A 14,940-nucleotide genomic window follows, 5' to 3' on the forward strand; every position below is an offset into this window, starting at 1 on the left:
TCCCCTACATTATGGGAATGAGCACGCCCAGTAAGCCCACCTCACAACCAGGCACACAACCAGGATGAGCTGGTTTAAAGTGACAGCAGTTTGTCACTGTGGGTCATAAAGGCAAACTGTAATTAGCTTCAACTACCATTTATTGAAACAAGCCAGGGTGAGAAGCCATGGTTTGATCCATGCTTGTTTCAATAAATCATAGTGAAGGCAATAAGAAGCTACAGTTCATTTAAACCAGAACTGAATGCTTCAAATCTCCTTAGCTGTGCCTGGGAGGAGGAATGGGAGATAGGATAACTTGAGTTGAAGCAGGATCATTCTTGTAATATCAAACTATAGTTTAGTGTTATATGTATGTATACCACTAAACTATAGTGGCATATATCTATATATCTGGGTGGGTCTGGGTGGGTGTGGGTGGGTGCACCCACCCACACACACCAGGCCTGAGCTTCATTCTACTGCTTCTAACTATGTAATTCATCTCTAAAAGGAAAAGGATTGGGAATACACTGCTGCTCCTCAGCTACACATTGCTAGGCTATGCCTACATCAACATGCCTCCAAAACAGTACCTTATGGGAAGCTCCAATTCTCTGAACGAGTATGATTAATAAAGGTCTCCTACATGCAAAATAACCTTCAGGACTCAAGGGGAGCTAACAGGGGAGCATATTTGAACCATATACTAACATATCAGTAAGCAGCTCACCATACCATTCTGGCCTACTCTGAACACAGTAAAACTTCAACAAAAGTTTTGGTAATCAGACCCAGTGGGAGCCATATCATGGCTATCTATTCTCAATGAACTACTATACCCATCTTTTCTGTTTCATATGGTGAAGAGGGCACTTTCAACAGTGGTGACATGTTTTGGCTGGCTTACTATTACTGTGTTTGTACTGAACCCTCTTTTCTTCAACTCAGAGAAAAGAAGGGTATTGATCAGCCCAAGTGCTGCCTCCTCCAAAAGCACAAGGGGAAAAGAGAAAAAAAACACTCCTTTTCTTTGTACTGACTGGGGGTGGGGGTAGAGAAAGAAGAGGATTTTCATCTTACAAGCTGTGGTTTTGTAGAAAACACCAGCAGAACGCACCTCTAAAAGCTCAATAGGAAGCAAGAGAAACCCTCCCTTCTCTTCTGCCAAGACAAGATCCCACTTCTTTGCTTTCTGTTGCGAGTTTCCAGGAGGCAGAAGCAGCAAGACAATGCTTTGCATATTCTGCAAAAGCACAATCTGTAGGTGTGAAGCCACTTCTCACTTTCCCCCATTCTTTGTGAAGAAAAGAAGGGAAAGAGAAAGCAACAGCTGGCTCTTTTTGCAATGGAGGTCAGTTAATGAAAAAAGCAACTTTACACTCTTCCCCTTAGGTTTTTACAAGAGGCAACAAAGAGGCAAAGGTGGGGCTTTCTGCAAAAGCCCCAACACAGAGTGAAACCACCTTTCCTTCCTATGCTTGGGGCAGCAGAGAACCAGTGTTGACTTTCTCCCTGTGGGTTGGCATTTGGGAGAAAGCAGCACCTTCTCCCTGTTGCTTGCAAAAAGGTAAGAGGAATGGACTATGTCTTGTTTCTTTGACAAACATCTATCCATTCCCATCAGATTTTTGCAGAAAGCAGCAGCAACATGCTGTTGGCACTTTTTATTATTTTAAAGTACAAAAGCTCAACTTGTAGGAGATAATGCACCTACAAGTGGGAAGGGAAATGTAGTTTCTGAAAAGCAGGGCTTTGAGTTGAAGCATGGGTGCTCACCAGATGGAAAAAGGCACTCACGTATGATGAGAAGGTGAGAGGATTTATTGAATCCTAATGCTGAACTACTAAAAATTCAAAGTTTAAATGGCCAGCAAATAGTAGTCCGGGGTACCACCTGTCTGTCATAGACTGACTGGATGCAGAGGAGTGATGAGAGGCATCAGCTGGGGAACCCCCAAGGGAAGAAGGCTCAGAGCCAGGGTACTGGTGGTTGGACAATGCTGGGTAGTCAGAGGGAACAGACTAGGAGGAGGAGGTGTTAGAAGCTGAAGAGTTAACAGGGTTTAGTGAGAAGGAAGAGTCTGTGGCAGAGAGCAGTCCAGAACAAGAGGCAAAAAAGGAGGCTGAAGAGGAGGGGGGCATAGGGGCGGTAATGAGTCAGGCTGGTTAGGAAGCCAGGCTGAAGACAAAGGAGCCTCAGATTGCTTGGAAAGGAACTGGGGGAAGAGGAGACAAAAGGAGCTGTGTGAAGAAGACCTTCAGTGCTTGCAAATAGGGGCAAGTTCTATCAGGAAAGATAATCATAGAATCACAAGAGCTGGAAGGTACTGTATTTTTTGCTCTATAAATCACTTTTTCCCTCCTAAAAAGTAAGGGGAAATGTGTATGCGTCTTATGGAACGAATGCAGGCTGCGCAGCTATCCCAGAAGCCAGAACAGCAAGAGGGATCGCTGCTTTCACTGCGCAGCGATCCCTCTTGCTGTTCTGTCTTCTGGCATTCAGAATATTTTTTTTCTTGTTATCCTCCTCCAAAAACTAGATGCGTCTTATGGTCTGGTGCGTCTTATAGAGCAAAAAATACGGTACCCTGAGAATCATCTAGTCCAACTCTCTGCAATGCAGGAATATGCAGCTGTCCCTTAAGGGGATCAAACCTGCATCCTTGGCATTTTCAGCACCATACTCTAACCAACTGAGCTACCCAGTGTTGCTGTGCTCTCTAGGCCTGACCTCCTAAGCTGCCTTGTTTCTATGACTAAAGAGTTAACTTCACTGAAGCCATGTGAATTATTTCTGACCTGCTCCTGGCACTGTTTCATTTTTGCTCTCAGTCTCCCTTTTTCAGAAGAGGGGATCACAATAAAATACAAGGGCCACATGGACATGTGTCTTTATTATGCTTGGAATTTTTAAAGAACAGATATTATCCCCCCCCCCCGCCCCATTTTGCCCTTTTTAGTTGCCAATGAAGTAACAGCGAGAAAAATTCCATATGGGCCATGAAGGGGCAGCACAGTGAAAGACACATGTACTAAAAAAGGAATGCAAAGGCAGAGAGGAAGCACAGAAGATAGGAGAGTCCTGGGATTTGGCTTCCTGCTTAACAGTGGTACTCAATCTGATTCCTCAGCCACAACAGTTACTGACTACTGACATAAAAAATGAAAACAGACCATAAAAAAATGAAAACAGAGGCACACCTTGTGCCTCCTGCAAACTCCAATTCTAACCAACACTCTCCTCTGCCCCTCAATTAAAATGGGCTTCACAGAAATACAGAACACATTTAATGCAAAGGTTTTCTTTTTAGCAAACTATACTATCGCACACATATCTATGAAGCATTTGAAGTTGTAAAACAGGATTTTTAATTGCTTAGCCAAGCATATTTCTCCAACCATAATGGGGAAATTCATCAACATTTGTTTTACCCAAAAGGATTTTATTAAAAAAACCAACACACAGCAAATCTGTGTGTTTAAATTTATGTCCTTTAGGTAACCCATTATTTATCCTTACGGTCTTCCCCACATTTTACCCTCCCAATGTGTCACTTATGTGAATTACATATTAATTCATGCTTATCAAAATAATAAAGTGTGTTGCCAACCACCCCACCCCCCAGTGGCGACTAGACATTCTGGCACCCACAACCCAGGTCCCAGAAGCCATTTGGCTCCAAGCTTTTCTATCCCAATTCCTAGCACTGGCTAAAGTCACTTGGGTTCTGTGCAGACATAATGCTAGTTCCTTGCAAGACGTTGTTTGCAAACTGGAAGCTGACCTCAGGATCACGTGTGTAACCAACCCCACTTCCAGTATGAAACATGATTTTGCATTATAAACGCACCAATACATATCACATTGCCTTGTAACCATGTGTATACTAAATTCAATCTCTGATTACAAAAGAATGAGTAGTGTGTTGTTCATTAGTGCCCACTTCCTCATTCCTGCCTTTGCTGTACCAAATTAGAGGCTAGCTTAGAATTATGTGCAAACTAGTATTCATGGTTTGCTTCTCTGCAAACAAACCGCGAGCAAAAGGCAAGGTTTTTCTTGGTTTAACATCTATGATGTTTTGGAGGAAACAAACAAAGCAAGTGGATTCATACAAATTGCAAAGCCAGCCTCTGTTTTGTTTTCCTCTCAGCGCAGCAAAGACAGGAACAGAGGAGCAAAGCAGGCGTTAATAAGTAGCATGCACCATCGTGATGCTCAGACTTCTTAAACCACAGTTTAACAATGGTTTGCTGTAATGTGCAAACTAGTTCAATAATGGGTTGTCTTATCTATAGTTTATGTTGGAGCATACGCAATGTGAAATGATGACTAAAGCTGTGAAATTACAGGGGACATTACTGTGAAGAAAGAGCAGAGGAAGCAATGCTTAAACCATAGACTAGCCAACTGTGTTTTGCATGGAGCTAGCATAGAATCTGAACCCAGCTCTCCCAGCCCTAGACTGGCACTCTATCTATTACCACCAAACTATCTCTGAACCAAAGTTTTCTGTACCATTAATTTCATAACGACCTTGTAAGAGTACTCTCACTTCAAAGTCAACATATTTCATTTGCATTCCATTTTTGTGGCAAGGAAAATATAAAAGCATGTGCTTGAACTATAACTATAGAGTTTAAATTTTTGCTGGCAAAAAAAATAAAAACGTTCTGTAACGTTTCTCTCTAAAACCATGTTCACACATAGGGAAATGACACAAAATATGTTGGGGTCTTAAAAAATAAAAATAAAATAAAATATACATTTCAAAAAGTTTATTTAAATGAATATAAAGTTTTGATTTATTTCTGGCAAGCTCCAAAAACCACAAGAATGCAGGTGGAGAGTTTAAAATGTTTTATTCAGATATTTTGAAACAACTTCTCTCAGTAAATCACAAAGCAAATTTATGTTCCATACAAAACAACTCACTTTTCTACTTCTGGCTCTCCTGCCTATCTGCAGAACACTGAAGTGCTCAATAATTTCAACATCTTGCTGTCCTATTAACATAAGAAGGTGGCTGTTCTTGACAAAGGAGCCAAAAAAGAAGTCCCTATCTCAATAGCCTGGGTTTGCACAACACACTAAGCCAAGCTATGGCTTAATGCAAACCTGTTGGCTCCCAATCCTTTTGCTGCTATGAGCTAAGGCAAGGTTTGGTTTAGTGTGTTGTCCACACCTAGGCTTGTAGTTAAGCACTCTCCAGACTAACAACCACTTGTAGCCAAGGTCTGTTATTTCCTCATGGTTAGTTTAGGACAGGGTTTCCCAAACTTGAGTCTGCAGGTGTTTTGGGACTACAATTCCCATCATCCCTGACCACTGGTCCTGCTAGCTAGGGATGATGGGACTTGTAGTCCAAAAACGGCTGGAAACCCAAGTTTGGGGAACCCTGGTCCAGAGAATACTTAACCATGAGTGCCTGTTCAAACAAAATGTGAAACCAGACCTTGGCTTAGCTCAGCGCAGCGTGTCAGGAAAAATAACTAGGGAGGCAACTGTGAGTTCCACTTCGGGAGCCTGCACACTCTCACTAGGACATGGTTTGGCTTAGGAGTGGCACGCATGCCAGGGCAGTATGAAAAACAGTGAGGTTGAAGATTTTACCATTTTAGGCTGGCACATGACTAGTTATCTGCTATAAAAAGGAGGCAAAATAGGTCACTAAGAAGAAATGTACAGGTGAACTAGTGTAGTACAGACATGTAGCACTTTGGACTAAAGCTGGCAAAATGTCTAAATTGAATAATGGGGAAAGAATGGAGCCTTAAAGTGGGGAGAAAATACTCATAAAATTGAGATAATGGGTTTGAGCCAAACTAAGTTATTTATTTACAATATTCATTGCACTAAACCCCTCAAAGTCAATCTAAATTAAGTCATTACTAACTTGAAATCAGTGCGCAAATTCAACTAATTTAGGTTGAACCAAACCCAAAATAATTATGTTTATAACTGACAGCAGAAAGGCACTGAACATAAATACAGTCGTACCTTGGTTCAGGAATGCCTTGTGACTTGAACATTATGGCTCCCGAACACCGCAAAGCCGGAAGTGAGCGTTCCAGTTTGTGAACGCTTTTTGGAAGCCAAATGTCCAACGCGGCTTCCGGTTGAGTGCAGGAAGCTCCTGCAGCCAATTGGAAGTCGCACCTTGTATGACTAGTCCATTCTCATAGCAAGAGGCACAAACATCTACTCCCCTCTTCACCAGAGGAAGAGGAAATGTCCCTAGCTACTCCATGAAGCTGAACTCTTAGCAGATGTGGGCTATGAAAAAACTTGTGGCAGAAAAAAATATTGACAAAAATATCCAATTGCAGAAGACTTGCATTCTGCATGAGATGGACATTTCTCCCCTTTTGCAACAGATGACAATGACATGTAACAAGGAAAGTAAGCACATGGATCTTTCAAGTATGAGGTCTACCTACACAAATTCAATTAGAAAATATTTTGTCTGAAACCTACTTAAGTGCCCTAAAACAAGCTGTGTTCACTCAGCTGATGCCTACTCCTCAACCCAAATAATAGAGCCAGGAGATCAATAGCTACAGTGGTGCCTCGCAAGACGAAATTAATTCGTTCCGCAAGTCTATTCGTCTTGCGAGTTTTTCGTCTTGCGATGCACGGTTTTCCATAGGAATGCATTGAAAATCAATTAATGCGTTCCTATGGAAAACGCCTTCCCCCGACCTCTTCTGGCGGGCGGCATTTTAAAATCGCCCGGGACAGCGGAGGACTTCTCCGCTGTCCGGGGCGATTTAAAAGCCCCTGGGAAGGCAGGCAGGGGGGACAAAGGCTTTCTCGCCCCGCCGCTCGGCTTCGGGACATCGTTCCGATGCCGGGCGGCGGGGGGAGGCTTTCTCGCCCGGCCGCCCGGCTTCGGGACATCGTTCCAATGCCGGGCGGTGGGGGGAGGCGTTCCTGCCCCACCGCCCGGCATCGGAACGATGCCCCGAAGCCGGGCGGCTGGGGGAGGCGTTCCTGCCCCACCGCCCGGCATCGGGACGATGCCCCGAAGCCGGGCGGCTGGGGGAGGCGTTCCTGCCCCACCGCCCGGCATCGGGACGATGCCCCGAAGCCGGGCGGCGGGGGGAGGCTTTCCCGCCCGGCCGCCCGGCTTCGGGACATCGTTCCGATGCCGGGCGGCGGGGGGAGGCTTTCCCGCCCCGTCGCCCGGCATCGGGACATGGTTCCGATGCCAGGCGGCGGGGGGAGGCTTTCCCGCCCCGTCGCCCGGCATCGGGACATGGTTCCGATGCCGGGCGGCGGGGGGAGGCGTTCCTGCCCCACCGCCCGGCATCGGGACGATGCCCCGATGCCGGGCGGCGGGGGGAGGCGTTCCTGCCCCACCGCCCGGCATCGGGACGATGCCCCGAAGCCGGGCGGCGGGGGGAGGCGTTCCTGCCCGGCCGCCCTGCATCGGGACGATGCCCCGAAGCCGGGCGGCGGGGGGAGGCTTTCCCGCCCCGTCGCCCGGCATCGGGACATGGTTCCGATGCCAGGCGGCGGGGGGAGGCTTTCTCGCCCCGTCGCCCGGCATCGGGACGATGCCCCGAAGCCGGGCGGCGGGGGGAGGCGTTCCTGCCCGGCCGCCCTGCATCGGGACGATGCCCCGAAGCCGGGCGGCGGGGGGAGGCTTTCCCGCCCCGTCGCCCGGCATCGGGACATGGTTCCGATGCCAGGCGGCGGGGGGAGGCTTTCTCGCCCCGTCGCCCGGCATCGGGACGATGCCCCGAAGCCGGGCGGCGGGGGGAGGCGTTCCTGCCCGGCCGCCCTGCATCGGGACGATGCCCCGAAGCCGGGCGGCGGGGGGAGGCTTTCTCGCCCCGTCGCCCGGCATCGGGACATGGTTCCGATGCCAGGCGGCGGGGGGAGGCGTTCCTGCCCCGCCGCCCGGCATCGGGACGATGCCCCGAAGCCGGGCGGCGGGGGGAGGCTTTCTCGCCCCGTCGCCCGGCATCGGGACATGGTTCCGATGCCAGGCGGCGGGGGGAGGCGTTCCTGCCCCGCCGCCCGGCATCGGGACGATGCCCCGATGCCGGGCGGCGGGGGGAGGCTTCAAAAGCCGTCCGGGGGCTTTTAAATCGCCCCGGACAGTCCCGGGGCGATTTAAAAGCCCCCGGTTAGGCAGGCAGGGGGGGCAAAGACTTTTGCCCCCCGCCCGCCTTGGGAAGAGGTCCAGGACCTCTTCCCAAGGCGGGCGGGGGGGGCCCCGAAGCCGGGCGGCTGGGGGAGGCGTTCCTGCCCCACCGCCCGGCATCGGGACGATGCCGGGGGGGGCCTGCCTTCAAAAGCCGTCCGGGATAGCGGGAAGCGCTTCCCTGCTATCCCGGACCGCTTTTAAAATGCTGGCGGTGGGGAGCAAAGCCTTTCGCCCCCGCCGGCCTTCCTGGACCTCTTCTGAAGTCCGGAGGGGGGAAAAAGGCTTTGCTCCCCACCGCCAGCATTTAAAAAAAGGTCCCCGAGATTTCCCTATGGGCTTTCGTCTTGCGATGCAAGCCCATAGGGAAAATCGTCTAGCGAAGCGTCGCAAAACCCGAAAAACCCTTTCGTCTTGCGGGTTTTTCGTCTTGCGAGGCATTCGTCTTGCGGGGCACCACTGTAAAGGGTTGCTACAGCTCCACTTAGGCTTCTCGTCAGCCCCTGCTCAAACTGTGAGGATGTGTGCTATGCAGAATGAATGCAATCTGCTCCACCACAAAAAGCACACGGTGGTATGTCAATTGCCATTTTGCATTCATACTACCATAACATCCTACAACTGAAGCTTGGCATAGGCAGCTTTAGAAACACAGAGGGTATACTCTGTGTCAGCCAGCTAGGAACTTCCCCAGGGTGCAGCTTTGGCTCACAAACCACAAATTCTTACAAGTTGGAGGCAGTATTTTAGGGATGGACATAAACGAGACTCTTTACTCTCCTCAAGCTACACTTCTGACATTTAATAAAGGCAGAACAAAGCTAGTAGATTCACACAAAAATAAAAGTGGCCCTTTTATTAAGAAATCAAGATTCACAGTAGTTTTAGACCAGGCAGAACCAGTTTTATTAACAGGATTAAAGGCAACTGAATGTGTTGCCAAGTACCTAAAATGTACAGGGGGAAACCCAGAATACAAAAAAGAGTGAGATAAGAATGACTCAATTTAGCAAAGCAAAGCTAGAAAATTTCATCAGCCAATTTCTGGGATTCTCAACAGACCACAGAAAGATGATTGTGAGCATAGAAAATCTAAGGCCAGGTAAGGAAGCAATGGAGTCAGTAAAGTCACTCTATTAGGGATGTTGATTAATAAATCTGAAGATACGTGTTCAAACCAAATAATATTTTTCCAGAGTCACATTAATGCTGCTCATGTGTGGCCTATCACCCATACTTTCTACATGGCATTCAGTCATTCATGCCATAGCTAATCTAAGCTAAACTCAGTGGAGGGGGAGTGTCTGTGCAACCATATTGCCTTCAAATGTGCAAGACCATTGTTCTGCTGGATGGGGGGCGCTTTACTCACCAGATGGCTCTTCTGGCTCACTTTCATTCTCTTCCTCAGGAGGGGGAGGGGGAGGGGGAGGAGGCAGCTTTTTCTCTTTTTCTGCTTTAGCATTCCTTTCTTCTTCAGAGTAATACTCATCTTCAGAAAGATTAGCAAGGCTTTCATCCATTTCTCTATATTCTACCTGTAAGCAGAATGCCCCCCCAAATACAATCAATACAGAACAAGCAAATTGGCACAGTAGAGTGATTAACATAACAAACTTTTAAAATGAATTCTCATGGGTAAATTGAAGGGTTCACTTTAATGCAAAAGTGAGGAACCTGTGGACCTCATGTTGTTGAACCCCAAAGATGATGGGGGTTGTGGTTCAGCAGAATCTTGGGTCTATACCTTGGTCAACCTTTTCATTTCCAAGACTTTTAATACAAACATACATTTGGGGACCCCTTTTTTTTTTAACTATATATTTGCATGGTGGTAGCGCTCCTGTTGCAACTACCTTAGATCAGGCTGCAACCTACTAGTGGTTCCTGACACACAAGCTGAAGACAGTGCCATAACGCATTATTGCACTCTACAAATTTGCAATTCTCTTTTTCTATGACTAACCCACTATCCACTAAATACCTCATTTCATCCACTTAAATTAAAAATAAATCAATGCAAAGTACACTATATTTCACTCTAACATTGTCCACATTAGTCTGTAACTTAGTTTTTGTGTACAGTGCAATTAGTAAGTGTTTCCTGACAGTTATTAATATATTTAGAAAATACTGAAGAACCTTTCTCAGTTATACTTCTCAGCCTAGATGGTAGCAGCACAACAAATAACCAATACACACCATAAATATCACTGTTCCAGGAAATTAACAAACATTTCAAAAAATAAAAATCTAAGAGCTTTCTCTCAACTACCACTAAGTTCTCCCCCTAGATTTATCAGCTAATTTAGCACAATCCTTTTTTATAACCTAATCTAATGAAAATACAGTCTGCTTCAAAAGCCACAGGTACAGAAAGCTTCCTCTAATACAGCACTACTATACTGCCATACTTAGAGGGGCACTTCAGCCAATGAGAGCAGTAGTTGGGGGAGTAAAACATATAGTGCTGCGTTGAGTACAGCAGGCATAGGCAAACTCGGCCCCCAGGTGTTTTAGGACTACAACTCCCATCATACCTGACCACTGGTCCTGTTAGCTAGGAATGATGGGAGTTTGTAGTCCCAAAACATCTGGAGGGCAGAGTTTGCCTATGCCTGGCATACAGCATTTTTACATACAATATGAACTGTGTCCTGCATCACACACACATCCCACCCTAGAAAAGAATCTAGCCTGCCTTCAGTTTCCCCTTAAGCTGCTACATTTATCAGGTTTCACATGTGACAATTGACACAAATAGTAGACATCTGTATAGGTGATAAAGCATAATTCATTTTTAAATTGTGTATAATAGTAGCAGACATATACTGGGAAGTGACAGAAGTGGGATAGAAAAGCTAGCAGTCAAATGGTTCCTGGAATCTGGGTTGTGGGCACCAAAACAGAATGTCTAGTTGCCATTTGGGTCGGCAGCACTTTTTATTTATTATTTTGATAATCATGAAAATAATTCACATAAGTGGCAAATTGTTAATATCACATTTTAACAGAAATTGTTAATATTTTTAATTTGGTGTTTACAAAACTGTAAAAAATATCACTACCATACTTTAGTTTTCAAAACACTCCACTCTTTATTGTTAAACTTAACATATTGTGTATCTTTAACATATACTTCAAGGCTTCAAAGTACATACATTTCAGTAATCCTTGGGTGTCAGCCAGGTGCAAAAAATTCCACTAAGGCTTTTTTAGGTGCTCGTAAATGGAAAATCTTCAGGCGCATTTTGCGCCTAACATCCTGCTAATTTTGAACCCTGAGTGACATATTATTTTTACCACTTCCTATCTCACATACATGAGCAAATTTTAAACCAAAATAGTCTGCATAAAAGTTGTGTGGTTGTCCCTCCCACCAGAGGTCAAGGAAATAAACAACTATAACAACTATCTGACTTTTAGAAGATATCTGAAGGCAGCTCTGTTTAGAGAAGTTTTTAATGTCTGATGTTTCATTGTATTTTTAATATTTTGTTGGAAGCCGCCCAGTGTGGCTGGGGAAACCCAGCGAGATGGGCGGGGTATAAATAATACTAAATTATTTATTTTTATCATTATTATACATATTTAACTGAATATTCTGTGTCTGTATTTTTTTAAATTTATTTGGGATATTTATTCTGTTTAGCATCCCCCCACACACCTGAGAATAGCACTTCACAAAATTGGATGAATTGGATTCTAATCCACAAAAGCTTTATGCCATAAAAATGAGTTGGCTTTTGATTTCACGTTATGTACAGTCTATGTACATTATAATGTGTTTTGAAGCTTTTTCTTATATGGATCTGTACAGGTTCTGTAGCAACCTAAGTCACATAAACTCAAACTAAAGTAGGCTACACATTATATATGAAATCCTGCAGTCATAGGATTCCAGGAAGGGATGGAAAGCATTCTTGAGCCTCACAAGTGCAGCTCCAACTCCTATGCAGCTGCTGCTAGCCATCAATAAGGAAGCATTGGGAGAAAGACAGCATAATTTATGTTTTCAAAGCCCTCCCAAAATTCAAGTCCTGTGCCCACTATACTGTACAAACTGATTCAAGTAAATTAAATAACAATTCTTTATAAGTTTTACAAGTAAACTAAAAAGGACCAACAGATCTAACTGTAAGCCCTCATTTCAAAAAAGCATTCCTATTTGTAAGCCATGCAGAGAACTCAGAATGGAATAGGGCCCAAATTAATCAATGCTAAAAACTAGTCAAGCCATGTGTTATATACTTCCTTGTATTACAAGCATTTCCATGTATTAAAGAAAGTAGAACCCTCAAGTCTTGATGATCGCATAATGAAATCCATGTCTAATTGTTAAATATATGATGCTCTCCAAAGCTATATTCAACATCTTCCCTGTGCATCTACATAATACAAATATACACATTTCAAAGCTTTATTTGATCACAAAGGACCCTTTGTGTTAGAAAAGCAAGAGCCAAAAGAAAAAACCAATGATTTTGTTAGGATCTATTTCCCTTCCTTATTAAGATGGCTTTGGGGCATTTACTGCATTGCACACTATTAAATCTGCTTCTGTAAAACAAAGGTAGCAGTCTAGCCTACACATTAAGAAGCAAACAATAAATGACATTCGTTAGTGCCTTGCAACATAGGCTCTAGCTACTCTCTGACGTCACATCAACCTTGTGTACCGTTTTGGAATAAAAAATCTAATTAACAATAATGGATAATCAATATACATACAGCAAAAGGTAGTATATGCCCAAGAGATACCAGAGGGGTAGCAATCCAGCACACACAACCCCCACAAGCAAGCCCTGTAGACTGTTTGTGGCCTGTTTCGTCAACCAGATCCCAGCTGCATCTGATGATATGAGCTTTAATCTATACAAACCTGTGCCACAAGGACTGCCATTCTTCACGGTGTGCCACAATACCATCGCCCGCCCCCTTAAATCCTTAAGAGTGGGCTGTACCACTTTAGGTGTTGAGATCTCACTTTGGAATTTTTTTGTTTGGACTCCGCCAATAAGGAGGAATCCAACACTTACCGGGCAAAGACTACAATGCCAACCTTCTACTTATTGCGATTATTCTCATGGTTGTTTCACTCCCCGCTTTCCCCCCAAATAAAAGGCGCGCTCCCCGCTCCCATTTCGGCCCCACAGCAGCCCTGGGAAGTAGGTCAGGCTGAGAAACATCCTCACTGGCTGAAGGCCACCCAGCGAACTGGAATTTACAGGCCTGCCCGGCCTTTAGGTTTCTCCTTGCAGGAAGCAACCGCTCGGTTTCTGCAATGGCGTGCAGCGAAAACAATAAAAATAAAAACCACTAACCGGCTCCGGGAGCCCGAAGCCGCTTTTTTGAACCTCCACCGTTTTAAAGGAATAGATTTCCTCACAAACCGGTTCGTGTGAGACGACGCCCGGCCCACCCAGCCATTCCGCCGCCCCGGGTAGGCAAGGCCCCGGTGGTCGGGAGCAGCGGCCGGGGCAAGAGCACCCACCTTGGGCCGCTTCCGGCGGCTGGTCCTGCGGCCCTCGGGGGTCTCGGCAATGCTGGTGGTCTCGGAGCCCCCGACGGGCCCCCCCGGCCCCGCGGGGGGAGACGGCTCGGACAAGCCCCCCGGCGGCGAGGCGCGCGGAGGCTCCTTCTTGCGGGGCGTGCGCTCCGAGGGGGGCCCCGAGCCGCCGCCCTCCGAGGAGCCCAGGGAGCCCGACAGGGCCGGCGGAGGGGGGGGCGGAGGCGGCGGGGGTGGGGGCGGCGGAGGGGGCGCCGGGGCTTCGGCAGAGCCATCGCCCGCCGGGCCGCCTGCGCCGCCGCCGCCGCCTACCGGAGCCTCCGCCGCGGCCGCTTTCTTCCCCGCAGACAGCATCCCCTCAGACGAGCCGAGTCAGGCCGCGGGACAAAGGCGGCCCCCGCGCGCGCGAGGGAGCGAACGCGCAGAGAAGCTCCGCCCCTGGCGGCGGCGGCGGCGCGACGTCACTGCCCGCGACGCCCCGCCCCCTTCCCAAGAACGCGCGATTCCCAGGGGGAGGAAGGGGGCGCTGTTCTTGACCAGCGAACCGTTTTTAGTCCCGTAGCGGCCGCCGTAGCACGTGCCGCTGGGACAGCCGCCCTCAGCTAGAATGGGGCTCTCCATTAATATGTGATTGATTAATAGTATTGGCATGATTTTAATAGGTTTTATATATGAATGTATTTTTAATCCTGGCTACGTTTCTCCCTCCCCCCAATGTTATTAGCGGTTCATATTTTTACCTTCTCTTCTTTGGCGGTCATCCGTAGTCGAGGAAGATTGTCTTCCATAAACACGGTTTGAACAATGAGTCCGTAAGTGACTGTGGAGGCCAATTATGGATCCACACGTCCTTCCACAGTGGGGACATTGGTTTCCGGGCGGGAGTTGATCACGGTGTGGATTTGCCAAGCGTCCCTTCCTATTTTTACCTGTAAGCCGCCTGGAGCCCCCGTTTGGGGAAAAGCCCAGGTATTATTATTATTATTGATAATAATAATACCACACTCATCTGGCTGGGTTTCCCCAGCCATTCTGGTTTACAGCATATATAAAACATAATAAAATGATTACATGTATTGTAATAATAAATTAAAACAGAAGAATTCTCTCCCTCTCCCTTAAAAAAACAACAAAAACAACACACATTTGGAAAATGTCAAAATCAGGAAGGCTTAGAACCAATTTAAATTACCATAATTGAATTGTTTGCTCCAGGACTGTTTATCCTTGCTTTCATCAGTGCTCTGTATTGTAGTCACTGGAATCATCAGTGGATGAATCCAAGTGTTGGATAGG

The 14,940-nt window shown here is 46.6% G+C and overlaps 1 protein-coding gene across 1 annotated transcript in view; it reads right to left on the reverse strand.

Annotated features, from left to right (window-relative positions):
* Positions 1-14,013, reverse strand: part of KDM1A (lysine demethylase 1A) — a 39,796-nt gene extending 25,783 nt beyond the window's left edge. Inside the window, exons 1-2 of the mRNA XM_081920578.1 lie at positions 13,630-14,013; positions 9,508-9,673 (exon numbers count right to left, since the gene is read on the reverse strand). Coding sequence (XP_081776704.1) covers positions 9,508-9,673; positions 13,630-13,998 — 535 coding nt within the window. The 5' untranslated portion in view covers positions 13,999-14,013. The remainder of the gene's footprint in view (positions 1-9,507; positions 9,674-13,629) is intronic.
* Positions 14,014-14,940: the final 927 nt, after the last annotated feature.

Source organism: Podarcis melisellensis, assembly GCF_964234715.1.
Source record: "Podarcis melisellensis genome assembly, chromosome: 8".
In the NCBI taxonomy this organism is placed as follows: domain Eukaryota; kingdom Metazoa; phylum Chordata; class Lepidosauria; order Squamata; family Lacertidae; genus Podarcis; species Podarcis melisellensis.